The sequence below is a fragment of the Macadamia integrifolia genome, unplaced genomic scaffold (assembly GCF_013358625.1).
Source record: "Macadamia integrifolia cultivar HAES 741 unplaced genomic scaffold, SCU_Mint_v3 scaffold837, whole genome shotgun sequence".
In the NCBI taxonomy this organism is placed as follows: Eukaryota; Viridiplantae; Streptophyta; class Magnoliopsida; order Proteales; family Proteaceae; genus Macadamia; species Macadamia integrifolia.
In genome coordinates, this window is record NW_024870554.1 from 194,806 (window position 1) to 211,169 (window position 16,364).

At 38.6% G+C, this 16,364-nt stretch overlaps 1 protein-coding gene across 4 annotated transcripts; it reads right to left on the bottom strand.

Moving 5' to 3' along the window:
• Window positions 1–3,933: 3,933 nt before the first annotated feature.
• Window positions 3,934–15,342, bottom strand: LOC122070159 (KH domain-containing protein At5g56140-like). Of its 4 annotated transcripts, none has more exons than XM_042634276.1 (7): window positions 15,052–15,321; window positions 13,915–14,000; window positions 6,840–6,988; window positions 5,833–5,952; window positions 5,213–5,329; window positions 4,611–4,754; window positions 3,934–4,475 (listed from the first exon to the last, which is right to left on the bottom strand). In XM_042634276.1, exons 1-7 carry the CDS (start codon window positions 15,162–15,164, stop codon window positions 4,326–4,328), a joined length of 879 nt encoding a protein of 292 aa, XP_042490210.1. In that variant the 5' UTR covers window positions 15,165–15,321; the 3' UTR covers window positions 3,934–4,325. The 4 variants fall into 4 exon arrangements, with proteins under 4 accessions (XP_042490210.1, XP_042490213.1, XP_042490211.1 ...); XM_042634279.1 differs by having other exon boundaries at window positions 5,213–5,332; window positions 14,953–15,217; XM_042634277.1 differs by lacking the exon at window positions 15,052–15,321 and adding an exon at window positions 14,687–14,824 and having other exon boundaries at window positions 5,213–5,332.
• Window positions 15,343–16,364: the final 1,022 nt, after the last annotated feature.

Consider the following 16,364-nt stretch of genomic DNA (forward strand, 5'->3'; position numbering starts at 1 on the left):
GATGCCAAATTTATTTGGGGCAGGGCGTGAGAATAAAGCTGGGTGTACAGTGCCGTTAGATTGGGATATCAAATTCGAGATTCGAACAGATGTTTCGTCCCGACTTGGGAGTTTTCCGCAACGGGTTCGGGTCAAAGACGGGAAGGACTCCTGTGAACCATGGAGATCCAGCTTGATGGCCCAACTCATTTCTACAAAATTCTCCGCTTTTCATAATAATATGAAAAAAAAAAAAAGTGACCAACAGTAACTTTGGCTTGAAGAGCTGGCGCCTCAGGGGAGGAGGTTGTGAGATTGAACCTTATCATATGCATCTGTAAGTGAGTGGGTGTGTATAGGATTTCTTTGACGTTGCACCTAACTTATTGGGATCACCGCACGAGAGTTTCTATCTCAGACTGATTCGATCCTGTGTAAGCGGTATCACAGTGACCCCAGGGACTAGTCAGGTCAAAGATCCGGACACCCTGGGTATCAAAAAAAAAAAAAAAAAAAAAGAAGCAAGTGTATATAGGATTTGGATTTGGTGGCCATTGACCCTACTAGCACTCATTAGGCTGATCATTAACCTATGACACTTAATAGGATAGTGATTAAAAGAAAAAAATGTGACTTGCTCTACGTCTGGATCATGAAGAATGTGGATTACCAAAGTATTCTTCTACAAAAATTTCTATGGTCAGGCAACCAAAAGAACTTTTGCCTTCTTTTAGCTCTTAGGAAAAAAGAGCTTCTCACATTTCCATCTAACGCTTGTGTGCGATTTTGGGTAAAAAAGGGGATTGAAAAAGACCATCCTATACAATAAGGGGTTGTTTAGGACAATTCTTAGGGGTAAGTTACAATGTTTCAAGTGAGGACATGCAGTTTTGATTTGAAGGTGCCTTGTAGTATTCCCTTTTCATTAAATATAAACGAGCAGCTCATAGATCCCTATCCTTTTCCCTTTTTTGTTGCAAAAGAAATGCTTAAATCAAACTCTTGTCACACTGTAAAACCTTGGTTTAATGATCCTGACTCTAGCCGATTAGCTCATCTGATCGTTGAATGAAAAAAAAAAAGAAAAGACCTATATGCCAAGAAAATACTGACTATTGGACTTTTCCAATCCGATTCCAATCTAAGTCTGGATCATGTACTTTGAATCCCTATGTAAAACTTTGTTTCAAAACAGACATCAACCCGAGGTCTTTTCTATGGACTTAAATTAGCCAAAGAGAAAAGTTAGATGATATATGAAATCTGAAGTGTTTCAAAGGAGATGCATAACATGTTGGTGGACTTCAACACCTTCCCGTGGCCATGGAGCATTATACTATAAATTTTTTATATCCCACTTTTTGGCAACTTTTTATCCCAAACAGTCTAACGACATGAATAAGCAGACATAACACTTATTTAATGGGACATTAGAGTCTTGGTTAGACAGTATGTGTGACCAGACTCCCTATATTCCTTATATAAAAACTGAATGTTGTGCAATTACAATAAGGGACATGACTTAAATAAAATGATTATGATTATGATTCTACCCATAAATCCACTATATGCTACCAAATGTACCCTTAATTAGAAAGAATAGTGGTAACAACTAATCATAGATTTCTATCTTTTTCTATTTCTATAGGACTTATGTTTCAAGGATTTGAGAGATCCCTCTGCTATAGATTACAGCAAACCCAAATTTGATTAGCTTAAAAACTGTGAGAAAGAAGCACTTGAGAAATGGGAATGCATCATAACAAAAATGAAGTTCATTGTTGGGCAAGGTTCCTACCCCTGACTTCCCTCATTTAAAAGCTGTTGACATGCATAAGACTCGCTTCTGTGACCTGGAGTTTCAGCTTGGTGCTTGGTATCTATACTGCCACCAGGTATGTGCTTGTATAGCTTGCTTTCATGCATTAGATATGGCTTTTACAATCTTGTTACATTATTATTCCTACTTTTTGGCACTAGTATTTGCAGCGATCTCATATAATATAATGATACTACATTGGTCTCCTTGCCAATGCAGAACTTTATTCAATTGAAAAATAACATGTATAGTCTTGGTCTTGTCCTAAATATGACCTTGGATAGAGTTTATTGGAGGGCAAAGATCTATGAAACTGACCCATCTAGCTGAACTTCTCCCGACTTGTTGGGTTGTGCCTCTTTCCTCGTACTCTCATCTTTTTTCTTTTTATTTCCTCCTTCCCTGTTGTTGTTGTTGTAGAAATAAAATAGAAATAAATCGAAAAGTTTTGAATTTTGGTGTTGGAGTCCCAAAGACTTTTATATGGCAAAGATACTTCATCTGTAGAAGAGTCTCTGTGGTATGAGGTGAAGTGGTGAACTACGCAAATGTAGAAAAGCTAACATCCCCACCTTGAAGAAGATAGAATAATCTTGTGTGAATCGCTATCTGTATCACCCATTCCCATCTTCTTTTTTCATTTTTCTCTTTTTTTTGCTGCGTAGTGGTAAAAGGTTTGGGCTGCCAAGGAAAATCTCCAGTTTCAAGTCTTGAGGGCGGCCACTTTGCCCAAAAATGCCAAGGTTAGGAACTTAGGAGTTAGGACTAACTCCAAACTCACCCCTTCTAGGACCCCACATAGGTGGGTAAAACACTGGGTATTGATCCCTTTTTTTCTTTCTTTGCTCTAAAACTTCCTTTCCACTCTTCTTCCTTCTCTCCAATAAAATCCAGTTTAACTTAACTTTGATTAAAAGACCCAGTCAATTGACTATCCTTCTATAGCTTTCAGTGGTGAATGGCCGGTAGGGAAAAAGGAAAGAATCCTGAGAGAACTGAGAGTTGTAAGAAAGAGGAGTCACACAAGAGAAAGATGGGGGTGGGGGTGGGGGTGGGGGTGGGGGCGGGGTAAGGAAATCTCATGCAGCCCAGAGGCTTACAACACATGAACTCAATTCATTTCATCTTCAATTTATCTAGTACTTATCCATTAGTTACATAATTATAAGAGACAAAACATCTTAAATTAAAAACCAATTACAAACCTACTCTACTTAGAAATAAACTTAAATTGGAACACAAAAATATCACTCACTTTTGAAAATAAAGTAAAATAAATTTCTTCCAAATAAAACTTCTTAAAATCCTACTAAACCAAAACCTTCTTAAAATCCTACTAGAACAAAGACTCCAATCTGAACCTTGTTCATCTATGTTTGGATATCCAAATGAGTTTGGATCGTTCAAAGGTGTGCATCTGCATCATTCAAAGATCAGGATCCCTTGAACACCAGTGCCAAACCTTTGTTTGGTCCTTTTGGAATGAATCCCTCTTCACATGAACACAAAAGTTGCGATAATTGACACAACAGTATCCTCGTAGCATCAAAGGAGAATGAGTAACCATTTATTTATTTATTTATTTTTAAATCATTAAATGAAACTGTCTATTTTAGGTAACTTGTCCTGGAATGCGTACTAAGATGACTTTGAAAGTAAAGTGGCCCCAAACAAGTACTTCGTAGCAAACCTCTTACCAGCAGGCATTTTTGTTCTTTTCCAGTTCCATCAAGTGTGTGAAGATGGCAAACCGCAATGGAAAATAGACCATGATCCATGTGATGCTTATTCAGTGAGAGCTGCTGACTAACTTCCATTAGAATGTGAACCCTCGCTTTACCTGGACCCATTTTCGAAATAAACTTGAATCCTTGTTCAATCATAGTTGTGAGGGACTTGTCTAGGAATCACTTTTAAAGTTTTTCTTTGTCAGAGAACCTGTGCTATTTCTGTCATAATTGCTATTATCTTCTGCACCATATGAGGAGGGGAAGCTGCCGTATGAGTGCACCGTATCCAATTATAATCCCGGAATAATTATCTTAACTATTTGAATATATATCCCCAACTAAAACAATCTGCAACTTCGTAAATACAGTATCAACCTACCCAAGCACCAGCACCATGGGAAGCTATTTTGTCTCACATTTTGTATACAAATCAAACATTTTCCTTACTTTACAACTACACCCACCACTGAAGCAAAACTGTCATGACAAGCTTGCAATAAATAGCAACAATATAGAAGAAGCACTCGGTGAGATCCTAGCCAAATTTGTGAAATCAAGATAAAGAGCTAGTCCTCAACCAAAAATTGCCCCCTACACAGCCAGTAGTATCATCAAACCTCCCATCCAAATTTGAGATAAACACTATCATATGGAAACAGTTGAAACCAACACAAATCAATGCCAATGCCCTGAATTAACTGAATGCATATGCCAGCACACTGACACCACAGCGTGATGAGCTGGCCCAACCTAAAAATGACACAGACTGTAAATGGCATAGAAGAGAGAATTTCGAGTTATCCCCTGGTCTTGGCCCTCTTCATTCCAAGGCTATTATGGAACGGGGAAACAGAAACAGAGAAATGTGATCCTTCCTCACGCAGTGTACCATTGAGAATTGCTAGCTCTTGGAGCTGCTGCTTTTTAAAGAAATCTTGAGATTCATCCTGAATGTTGAAGAGGGAGAGAACGAGGGGTAAAATCATTAGAAGGAAATGCAGCAAAGCAAGGAACTACAAATGAAACCATTCCTAAATAAGTATTAACTGGAGTATACCACGGAGAAAGGAGGAAGAAGTTACCACAGGCTTGAGCAAATCTTCAAGAATCTCACGAGCTTGCATCAAGCGGGCATCAACTATTTCCAAAGGCAACTCCGCCTCCACAAGTATATGGAGAGGTTCATTCAAGTGCTCGTATCCCGGTTTTCCTCTCATCATTTCTTCCTATAAAGGAAAGTAAAAAGACACTAGTAACAAGCTATGATGATATGTAAATGATACAAAACAACAGACATGGTTCTGCCCACTTGCTAATCAGTGCCAGGAATGCAGCAAGATATTATTTTGTTTCTGTAGCAAGGGATCCAGCATTTAAACAAAATAAATGATGGGCATTTCTTTGTAGCTCTATGTACCTGGGAAACATATTATCAGGTCTCATCATGCCAGCCTAAAGCATGGGCAGCCCTATAAAAAACTTGCTAAACGTTTCAGGCTTCTAATCTATGTAAACTTTCCCATATTTATTCATGACACAAGTCACTCTGAAGGTAATGTGCAAGTAGCTAGTTATCTGAAAACTGCGAACAATTGCAATTAGCATTCATTTTAGTCCCTACAAAATGCATGAGTTGTGCCCAACTGCGCATCAAATGCATGATAAAGCAGAGTTTTATTATTACCCGAGTTGGATCCTTGATGCTGCCACGCCCTCTGATCAGGACACGACATTCAGTACCTGCCTCCACACGTTTAAGAGAGTTGCCTCGAGGACCAAGGAGGCGGCCAACAAAGTTGTACTGCTAGAGTACAGGAAAACAAAAGAAAAATGAACGCAACAGTTCAATGTCAAACACCAACAAAATCCAGATAAAACAAGGCATTATAACACAGACCTGGTTTTCCTACACGGAAGTTACGCAAAGAATCTCCTCAACGGGCGCCTAGATGTCACGTGGCAGGTCAGATGCTGAAATTTTGTAGACAGGTAGACCTCAAGGTCCCCTGTCACATGCCAAATTTCAGATCAAAACAAGCAAAAAATTTGGGACTACCATGAGGGTGCACAGGACCAGTGCAGGGTGCATAGGCATGCATGGGCGTTTAAATGAACGAATTTGAGACTGAAATTTGACATGCAGCTTATTCAGACCGCTCCCTAGATATCTATCTGTCAAATTTGTCACATCAACCTTCCATGTGGCAAAATTATGTGTTCCCGTTAAGAAGATTCTTTCCTAAAATGACCGTCTGGGAAAAATTCTTCCCTTATAATATTAAAGAGGAGACATTTCTCACGTACATTAGGGTAATTATCGACAGGAATGTCCACTCGGATCGTTTTCTTGACAATAAGACCTGAAGAGCTACCCTGTGATCCAAGCCAACTCTGTGAGGATGAGGACTGTAAGAATCCTAGCCTCTGCATGTTAAATTTCCATATGTTGATAATCAGAAATTTAAAAATGTGACTGAATAATGAGTTTGGAAGCTTAAGGAGTAACTACCATCCTTGAAGTTCAAATAAAAAAAAAAAAAACGGCGGTTAAAATATGATAAAGTCCACACATTAAGTATGCATCTGACAGATAAAAACAAATAATGCATCCAAAATCTGAAATAATTCTGGCATGGTAGAAATTTTCTCAAAAAAAAAATCAGAGGTTCTAAACTGTAAACAACATTGCTGAAATTCATTTTGTGATTTCTGCAATTCAAGTCATCATTTTTATGGAGTTTTATAAAATGAGTATGGACTCCAACCAGATGTTCAAGGACATAAGAGTGAATACTGATTTGAGACCTAAAAACTTAGATCCATAAAAAGGCTTTAGGGAATACTATAACCCAAAAGTTAATAACATACAGGGGCAGCTTGTCCCAGCGGCAGCAAATAAAGAAGTAACAGAGATAGTCCTCACTCAAGAATTGTGAATATCTTCCATGCTAGAAGACAGTGACAAGGGCAGAAGAAATGCCCCATGAAAATAGCAGATAATCTATTTTTCCCTCAAAATGATGGAGAGGAGAAGGGACAATTTCTGATTATAAATGGAGCAAGATTACTTCTTTTTTTTTTTTTATGAAAGAGCTAGATTACTAAATTATATCTTTTTAACATTAACTAAGGAGACGTTAGTCTAAGATTGCCTTTCATGATGGGCAGTGGAAATTCAAAATACAGGCACTTCAACTTCAATAAACGCAATTCAGGTTAGTACTAGATGTACAAAATTATGTCAGAAATGCTTCTGAAGAGCTATAAAATTAGACGGAAAAGTAAGTCATGTTAATGGTTAGTATCCGTACTTCTGATTGAATTGGTGAGGCCCATCCATTCATATCGGCTCTTCCTCCATTTGAAAATATTCCTCCAGATGTCAGAGGACTAGCATGTTCAAGCCCACTTTGATCTAAAAGTGATGCATTCTCCAACAGAGTGGTTACACGCAATATTTCTGCTCCAAAATGTCAAATTTCAAGAATAAGACGTACCAGTTAGCATTTGTTAAGAAATTAGTCGGCAGTCACCACAGAACGGACATACGACTTTGGTCGATTACATAGGTTAATTAGATATCAGCACTATCACTACGTGATAAAGTTAATCTTAGGGAATGTAACCTAGAAGGGAGAAACTATAACTTAGTTTTACATGATTTCAACAAGAAAATCACCTACCCAAACACACAAACTACTAGCTACTTGGTGACTAAAGACAAAAATGTCATGTTATTGAAGTAATATTAAAAGGAAAAATAGAATACACCACAGCACACGACATCAGAAGAAAAGGAGTGTGCAGAAAGAGAATATAACCAAAACTAGCAGTTCAGCAACCTGATACTTCCTGGTTATATGAAATTTTCATTAATGCAGGAAAAGGAATTTCTGAGAAATAAAAAAATTCACTAGTAAATGAAGCAACTGCGTCTACGACAACGATTAAAAACAACAGAACGAGATTACAAAGAGCAAGCGAACCCCAATGATGCACATCCATGTTTCTAATCAAGTCTTTGATGATGCCACAAATTGTAGTGAAACAGAGTGACAGCTTTCTGGACATAGCATTTAGAGACCAAAAACACAAGCAAGTCAAATTAGAGAAAGCTAATTAGCTGTATGTCCCGTATGTTAAGCAATCAGCACACACCCCCCCCCCCTTTTTCTGTGAAAGCTCTTTCGATGGATTTCTCTCAATATATGATAAGTACGATAGAGCGAATCAATCAATATCAAAACATTGGAGCTTGAAACAAGAGCCCAATCAGCCAGCAAAATGATTGATGATTGCAAGTAGATTTATTACAATAAAAAACTATAGAAATATGTGTGAGCAAAAAGAAACTCAGCCAGAACTTAGAACTACAAAAGACTTGATTCAAGTTAAAACATAAGAATCGTAGTTCACAAAATTTAACGAAACAGATCAAGAGTTGCAGAGCACCAGCCAGAATTTAAAGACTCAATCATAGCAAGCCAGAAACTCCTAGAATCAATAACTAGCAAAAAGAAAGGTCTGGCAAATTGTTTTAGGACAGGCAAGGGCTAGTTTTGGAAACCTGAACATTTCTAATTGAAGCATTGAGCCACTTCATAAGGTAGAAAGACCAGTCAACTTTTCCGTCTTATTGTTCTTTCAGTTGTTATGGCTGAAACAAAATGATTGCAATAAAGGTGAAGGACCTTGATCCTTCTTTGGGCTTCAGCGTGTAAAGAATTTTAGGGTATGACTATTCCAAGTATTAGAACTAGTAGAAACAACTCCTTTGTATAGTTTTTTGCTTTCTCTTGTAAGTATTTAGAAAGGCCTTTTGATTGGCGGGCTTTCTGCCCTATCCTAACACGATCTCTGATTTTTTTTCTTTTTGGATGAATAAATAAATTTATACCCAGAGAGAAAAAAAAATACAAGGGAAACAGGGGGGAGAGAGGCTTAAGCCAACAACGAAAAACCAGCCCTAGGGGGGGAACAACGCAAAAGCAACAAAAACAAACTAAATAAGCATCAACCAACAATAAGCCAAGAGAAGAGACCAACAGCCATAGCTACAACAAGGGAGGGGATCAAGTGGCGATGGGGGGGGGGGACTGGCATAAGGTTCCAAGAGGAAATTATGTGGGCATTTCTAGTGGAGTGGGGGATCAGCCGGGAGCAAATGGAATAGAGGGATTGGATTTTTGAGGTTAACATCAGAGTAGATGGCTTTCCCAATCTTGTCCGGGGAGCAGGAGTTGGAAGACCATCTACGAATGTTACGCTCCATCCAAAGATGCTTAATAATAGTGGAGAAAGCTAATTTGCTAATAGTATCACATATGGAAGAACTAGCAAATGTCATGTCGACCGAAATCCATGCCATATCAAAAGGGAGAATTGACCTAGTAGAAGGCCAGCAACGAGCAAGGACAGTTTTCCAAACCAAGGAGGATAGGGGACAAGAAAAGAAAAGGTGAGCGACATCCTCTTGGCCGAGGGGGTAGAAACAACAAGAGGGATTGACGAGGATGTGCCGGTGGAGAAGGAAGGATTGCGTAGGAAGGCAGTTGGAGAGACATCTCTAGGTGGTAAAGCTGTGGTGGGGAATGACCTTTGAACTAGACGAGATTACGCCAACGAACAACAGGGCCAGTAGATCTGACAAAGGACCAAGCAAAGGCAGAGGTAAACATCCCACTGGAAGAGGGGAGCCAGGTGCATTTGTCTTCCCTACCACGGTGATCGGGGGGATGGGGGGAGCAAGGCCCACAGATCCACAAGAGGATGGGGAGAGGGAGGGGGTCCATCCCTGAGGGGAGATAATGGAGGAGACTAGAAACGATTTGGGAAGACCAGAAGAGTAGATGATTCTAGGAGTGACAAGAAAGGAGAGAATACCCGAGGGGTGCCAAGGGTCCATCCAAAGGGAAGAAGACTTCCCATTTCCAATAATGGTGGAACAGGTAGTAAGGGCAAGGGGCCTGAGACTGAGGATTTTGCGCCAAATCCTTAGTAGGGCATCTGAGGGGGAGGGGCAAATCCAAAGGGAGTTTTTGGTGAGCAGAGAAGAGTATACCCAGTCAACCCAGATACTCCTATACTTGGAGGCAATCTTTTAGATGAGCTTCAGGATGCCCACATAGTTGACCTCCTTGATTCTTCTGATACCGAGACCTCCCTCAGACTTGGGCAAACAGATCTTGTCCCAAGACAGAGGATGGAAGAACTTAGTGGAGTCAGAACCCTTCCAGAGGAAGGAGCAATAATTCAGCCTTATCCCAACTTAATGGGGTCAGCTACATGGATCCAATTAAAGACAGCAAAAGAGAAGTAGAAGCAAAAGGGAAGGAACACAACACAACAAATGGGTAAAACCTCACCTAAATGGGGTCAATTACATGGATTCTTGTCCTTCAATCAGATCTATTTGAGGTCATACTTGGGACAAGACCTACACTATGCATGTCTTTCCTCACTACTCCTATGGTCATTTTATGCCAGCATCTAGGCCTTTTAGATCCTTCCATCTGAATTAGATCACTGCTCCTTACTGATGCATCCCCAGACCTCCATTGGATGTTGCCATACCACCTTAGACGACTTTCTCGGAGCCTATCATGAATCAGGGCAACACCCAAATCAACTCTGACATGGTCATTCTTTTTAAAATTTAAAGGAATGCATCAGTCAAAACACTCAGAATGTACCTCTCCACTCGTTCATTCCACTTTAATCCTCTGTGAAACATCATCCTCTATATCACCTTCTTTATTTATAGTTGACCCTAGATACATAAAATGATTACTTTGCAGTACAATGGTACCTCTCTCTCCTCAATCTTCACCATTTCATTATCCATCGTAGTGTGACTTAATTTACACATCATATACGTTGCCTTTGTTCTACTTATCTTAAAACCTTTTGATCATAAATTTCTAAGGTTGATCTCCAAAGCTCCAACTTAACATTAATCCTAGTTTTTGTCTCATCCACCAAAACAATATCATTAGCAAAGAACATACAACACAAAACCTCATTTCGAATGCTCTTGGTTAAATCAACCATGATAAGCGCACACAAATAAGGGCATAAAGTTGATCCTTAATGTAGCCTAATTGTAATTAGGAATTCACTTCCTTGCCCTCACATGGTTCTCACACTAGTCAACGCATCCTCATACATATCTTTCATCATATTTACACATTTACTCGACACCCTTCTCTTCTCCAATACATATTAGATTAGCTCTCTACGGACTTTGTCATAAGTTTTTTCTAGGAGAACAAAGACCACATGGAGATCCTTTTTGCAAGTTCTAAATATTTCCATGAGCCTCCTGAGTAAATAAATAGCTTATGTTGTCAATATACCTAGCATAAAACCAAATTGGTCCATCAAGATAGGTTCTCTTCTCAGCTTGGCTTCAATAACCTTCTTCCAGGTCACAATGTCATAGTATGACTCATTAGTTTTATGTCTTTATATTTACTGCAACATTGAATGCCACCTTTATTTTTGTAGAACAGACCTATAGTGTTTCTCCAATCATCTGGCATTTTCCTTGTGCTCAAAATCTTGTTAAGAAGATTGGTTAACCAATATACCCCATATAATAATTGGATCTTCCACACATCCACTGGGGCCTTATTAGGGTCTGGTACTTCCCTACTTTCATCTTCCTCAAGGTTTCTTTAACTTCAATCACTCCAACCTTCCGTATATGTTGTGTGTGGTGTCTTGATGGGAAATGTATTCCTCCAGGCCACTCTTACTCAAACTGGCTCCAGTACATCACAAAAGTACTATCTCTTCATAATGTCCTCATCCCTTACTAGAACTCTACCATCATCGCTTTTAATACATCTCACTTGGTCGAAATCTCTACTCCTCCTTTCTCTCATTTTAGCTATATCTTATAGATAGTTTTTTCCCCTTCCTTAGTGTTCAAACTATGACAGAGTTCCTCATAATTCTTCACCCTTGCAATCCCCACAACCTTCTTAGCCTTGTTTATGGCAACATTATACCTCTTTTTATCTTTCTTCTACCCCTTTAATCCTTTGCCATGTCTTAAGACTAGCTTTCTTAATTTTAGTGGTTGTCTAGACCTCATCACCCCACCACCAAGTCTCCCTAGGAGACTAACAAATACCTTTCACTTCCCTAAAACTTCTTTAGCAACTTCTTAATACATGTCCTCTCGTTCCACATGATATTGGTGTCTCCCTCATAGTCCCACTTTCCTTGTTTGATCACTTTAACAGTACATGTATCTAGGGAATCTCCTTTTAGTCTCCACCACTTCATCTTAGGGCAAATATGTTCCCTTAGCCTACATTTCTGCATCATAAGGTACATATATAGGACCACTAGCTTATGTTGAGTGGTTAGGCTCTTCCCAAGTATAAAACCTTACATTACACAACAATCTATCGGCCCTTTTAGTTAGAAAGAAATCTATTTGGCTGGTATGGTGCCCACTTTTGGCCCTTCCGTTTGTGGATTTTCTTTCCCATGCTTTCCACCTTATTTTTTTCTTTTTTTTGAAATGTGGGGTCCAAATGGATTGATACCTTTTCTAGGATACTAAATGGTGGCAATGTACAGTTATTCTTGTAAAAACGCAACCGTAAAAACGATGCAAAGATAATGGAAAAACAAAAACAAACAATGCATACAGGTTTACAAGGTTCGGCAAGATTGCCTACGTCCTCAGTGAGATGAGATTTTGCTTCACTATCAATGGAGAATAGGGTTATAACTCTCGTCCTCACACCTATCAGTATTGCTTGCATTACAGAGAAAGAAAGCCTCGTTAAAAATATAGAGCGAAAACCTTGTTATAAATAGATAGTGAAAACCTCGTTATAAATATATAGCGAAAACCCCTAATTTGAAAAGTACAAAACTGCCCTCAAATAAAAAATTCGAGCAGGGGGCCTACACCCCCACTATGCAAGGGGCACCCCATGGTTCTGTCCTGTTGAGGCGCCTGCACCAGTACTCCTTGGATTAAACTGCAACGGAGTACCAGACATCGTACACCAACAATTCTCTCATGCTGGTAGTGTAGTAAACCCTCTCCCTTTAAAAAAATTACCCTTTATTAATGAAAATAATAACAAACTCCCAAAAGTTGCATCTGCATCACCCTTGATACAGCCACAGTACTGTTCCAACCCATGATTCTTCAAATTCTCCAATCAGCTGCCCTAATATCCATGCTTATGCAGTTGACCATAAAGCTAGGCATATTTATTGATCACCCTCCCTTAAGTTGTCTTTGGCACCTATAGATCTTTTTGGACCCTAAGGCTCTAGGGAATAAGATAGCCAAAATGCCTTCGCATCAAACACCCTCCATCATTTGCGATATATAGATCCCACGAAGGATTTCACATTTAGGATACAAAGGCTGCCATGAGAGATTCTCTTCACTCGAAATAATTTTCTCCACACAAACAACGGAAGCACATGCATGTTCATGCCAATAATCACTTATTAGCTAGCATAACTTCTCCTCCAAGTCACAATGCATGTTTTAACCATTTTCTAAAATGCTATAAGTAATAATACATTGGCATTCATAGTCTGAACAATCTTCTTCAAGAAACCCCAAGGAATGAAACATCTCATCTTGAACACATTCAGAAGCAAGCATCCCATACCACTAAAGTTAATTGAAATCATTCCCAATCGGAGGCATTTTTATAATATGAACCGCATATAAGAGATTTCACCCACAAGAATCATGCTCCATATACATGTATCCAAAATTTAACTAAAATCTCTTACCATCGATCACTCTCTCTTCTTCAAATGAGAACCTAATACACTATTCCTCTCTCGTCCTAAATTCTCACAAACATAAACACACAATCAGAAAACCACCTTATTTGCCGTTTAAAGCCTATAGTTTAACTTAAAAGAGTAAAGAAAACAGTACATCTATAAACAACTTTAAGTGCAATTTACAAAATTCCGTTCGTGCATATTATGCTTTTAAGACCTACTACACAGATATAGACACGAAATTTAGTTAAGGGCCAATGATGCTTTCCCTGCACACGCATTCCAAAGCCACTGCCAACCTTCAGAGATTTTTAAATTTAACTCTCTCAAGATTTAGCAGCACTTCAAGTTCCAGCACCAATCCATGCTCTGGGTTACTCAGTTCAGTACATCTAGCCAATCTTCTTCATTGAACGTAATAGCTTTTTTTGAAGCCAGTAATGAAAATAAAAATGGGGAAAGATACCAGACATAAATATTTCTGTGTCTCTGAAAATCAAAACTAGCAAGTTTCAAGAATATAAAATTTTCTACAAAAAGTAGCACAGAAATGTAGTCTTATGTTAGATCCATAGTGAATTGCAAGTAGATTGTAAGGTTGAAACTCACCCTGATTCAACAACTGGTAACTCTGAGGCAGCACCTGCATAAAGGGGCTGAGCTTGTGACGCTCTGCCAGTAACTCGGAGAGATACCTACCAACAAACAGTAAGGTTGATTATATTACCAAAAAGTAAGATTGACGAGTTAAAGCTAAAGGCATTGAAAAAACAACTGCATTGAAAAAACAATCATTGTAAAATAAATGAAATGGCTTCCATTTAAAGCACATCAACATAACGTAGAAAACAATTTACGGGCCTAATTAATAGCGAAACAGAGTGATTTTCGTAAGCAAACAAACATATAAACATAAAATATGCTTTGAATAAAGTCAACTAGAACCAGATCGCAACTCCAGAGAAATGGACTGCTTAAGAAAAAAAAATTCCCTTCATCTCAAATATTAAATGCAATTGACAGACAAAAAAGAGCCTTGGAGAGTAGATGTTTATAAACCGTTGTCCTTCGAGATAGTAGCATGTTGCAGGGAATTAAACCATTACCCAAGCAGGATACATCCATAACTATAAAGCAAGGGGACAATGAGAAATAGAGGAGCAATAAGATAACTTTCCTAATCTCATTCGCCAGCGTGAGTGATAATGTAATCATATACTAGGATCAACTTCGGATATTTATTAGATGTTGGAAACTAGTAATGGATCCTAGACAACGAAGGATCCAAATCATATTAGCCTGAAACATGCCAGGGGGTGAAAAAGACATAATCAGTCTCCAAAACCGAATATCTGCAAGAAAGATGGAAGTGTCGACATACTTAGAAAAGGAATGAGTAGAATACATCCAGGACCCTAATTTTCAGGCTATCAGCTTAACCTCGTCGATGTAACAGGATCGTTTGCGGCGAAGGGAAACAAAGACAGATCATGGATAATTCCCGGCTTCTACTGACCTTGAGGGAGATAGGATGAAAGCATCTCACCAGAAACGAACCAAAGCAAAAAAGATCTAGCAAAAATGAACACTTAACAATCTCAAAACGTGAAAATTTCACTTTTCAAGTTGTTTATCCAAAGAAGTCACCTTTTTCTGTAACTTTTGCTTTATGAAGCTTCGTTGGATCGATCCGAAGAGATGGGGTTAGGGATGAGGAAGTAAACGAGGAGGGTTTTGGGAGCTTACTTCTCTTGCTCGACAATAACGTTGGTAGCCGAGCGGATGCCATGTATGTGAGGGGAGTGAGGCGCAGTAGAAGGAGACGGTGAGTAAGCCATATACCGACTGCCGGATGACATTTTCTCCTCAGAGGCGAGATCGGCGTCAGATTTCGGCCAGACACCGGCGAGGGCCTCGCTCTCTTGGAGTCGGTGGGTAGTGGAGAACTGGAGAACACATCGCGAGTGGTGATTATAAGAAGACGACAACAACAGATTGGGAAAGGGGTTTTCAAACAGGAACCGGCGATGGAATTCCGATTCGATTTAATCGAATCAGAAGAGAATCGATCCCTCCAACCCAAGAATCGGTCATTTAATTTGAAAACCCAACCTGACTCAGGGTAACCTTGACCACTTGCCAGCAAAAATGCGTTTTAAGCTCTGTTTTAGTCTTTTTAACAAATTCTAGTTTTTTACCGTTTAAAGCATGTTTTTTCGCATGCTTTTCATATACACAGGGAAAACCTACAAACAACAAGCATTCCTGTTCTAAACACGTTCCCATTTTTTGACATTTTTTAAAACTTAATTTATTGAACATAATGTCTACTTAATTGAACATCTCTCTCTCTCTCTCTCTCTCTCTCTCTCTCTCTCCCTCTCTCTCCCTCTCTCCCCCCCCCAAACTCTAAACAATCTGATTTTTTTGCCAAATTGAAGCTAAGTTGAGACCCATATTTCTCATTAAATCACATTCAATTCAATATCAATGCATGAACCCCACAATTGAGCTATAAACTGATGCAAATATTAAAAGTGTTTTCTAAAGTGATGACTCCAAAGTCAAACTAAACATAAATTACTTTAAGAGTGTATTGACTATGTTGACAACAATGAACAACATCATAGCAAAGCCATATTGCTCAATAAGACTTTGAACATGTGTGTTGTATGAATTTAGAAATTGGTATTGGATGATATTCAATTATATGTCTTAGAATTTATAATGAGACATGAACACATATACATTAATGTTGGATATTGTAGTTGTTTTAAACATTAGATGTATGTATTCATGCAATAATTCCTTAATTTATAGAAATACACTACCATTTTTTGGTCTCGTTTATTTGAAATCTACATGTTTAAAATTCATACCATCAATTTTTCATTTTTTTACCGTTCTCTATTTTTTGTTACTATTTATTTGATTGTATTGTTTGAACTTTTTTATGTTTAAAACCTGTACTGCCCAATTCTGTTTTATTTGTCATTCCCATTTTTGCTAATTATGATCAAAACATGAATATATTTTGATTTTGAAACGGCAGAAATCGG

Bases quoted from the DNA above. Each gene is read 5' to 3' on its own strand.
- LOC122070159 (XM_042634276.1), bottom strand. From the start codon at position 15,164: ATGTCATCCGGCAGTCGGTATATGGCTTACTCACCGTCTCCTTCTACT. The intron at 6,989-13,914 runs GTGAGTTTCAAC...ATTTTGGAGCAG, and splicing joins TTACCAGTTGTTGAATCAGG to AAATATTGCGTGTAACCACT. The intron at 4,755-5,212 runs GTAATAATAAAA...TTTCCTTTATAG, and splicing joins GCATCAAGGATCCAACTCGG to GAAGAAATGATGAGAGGAAA.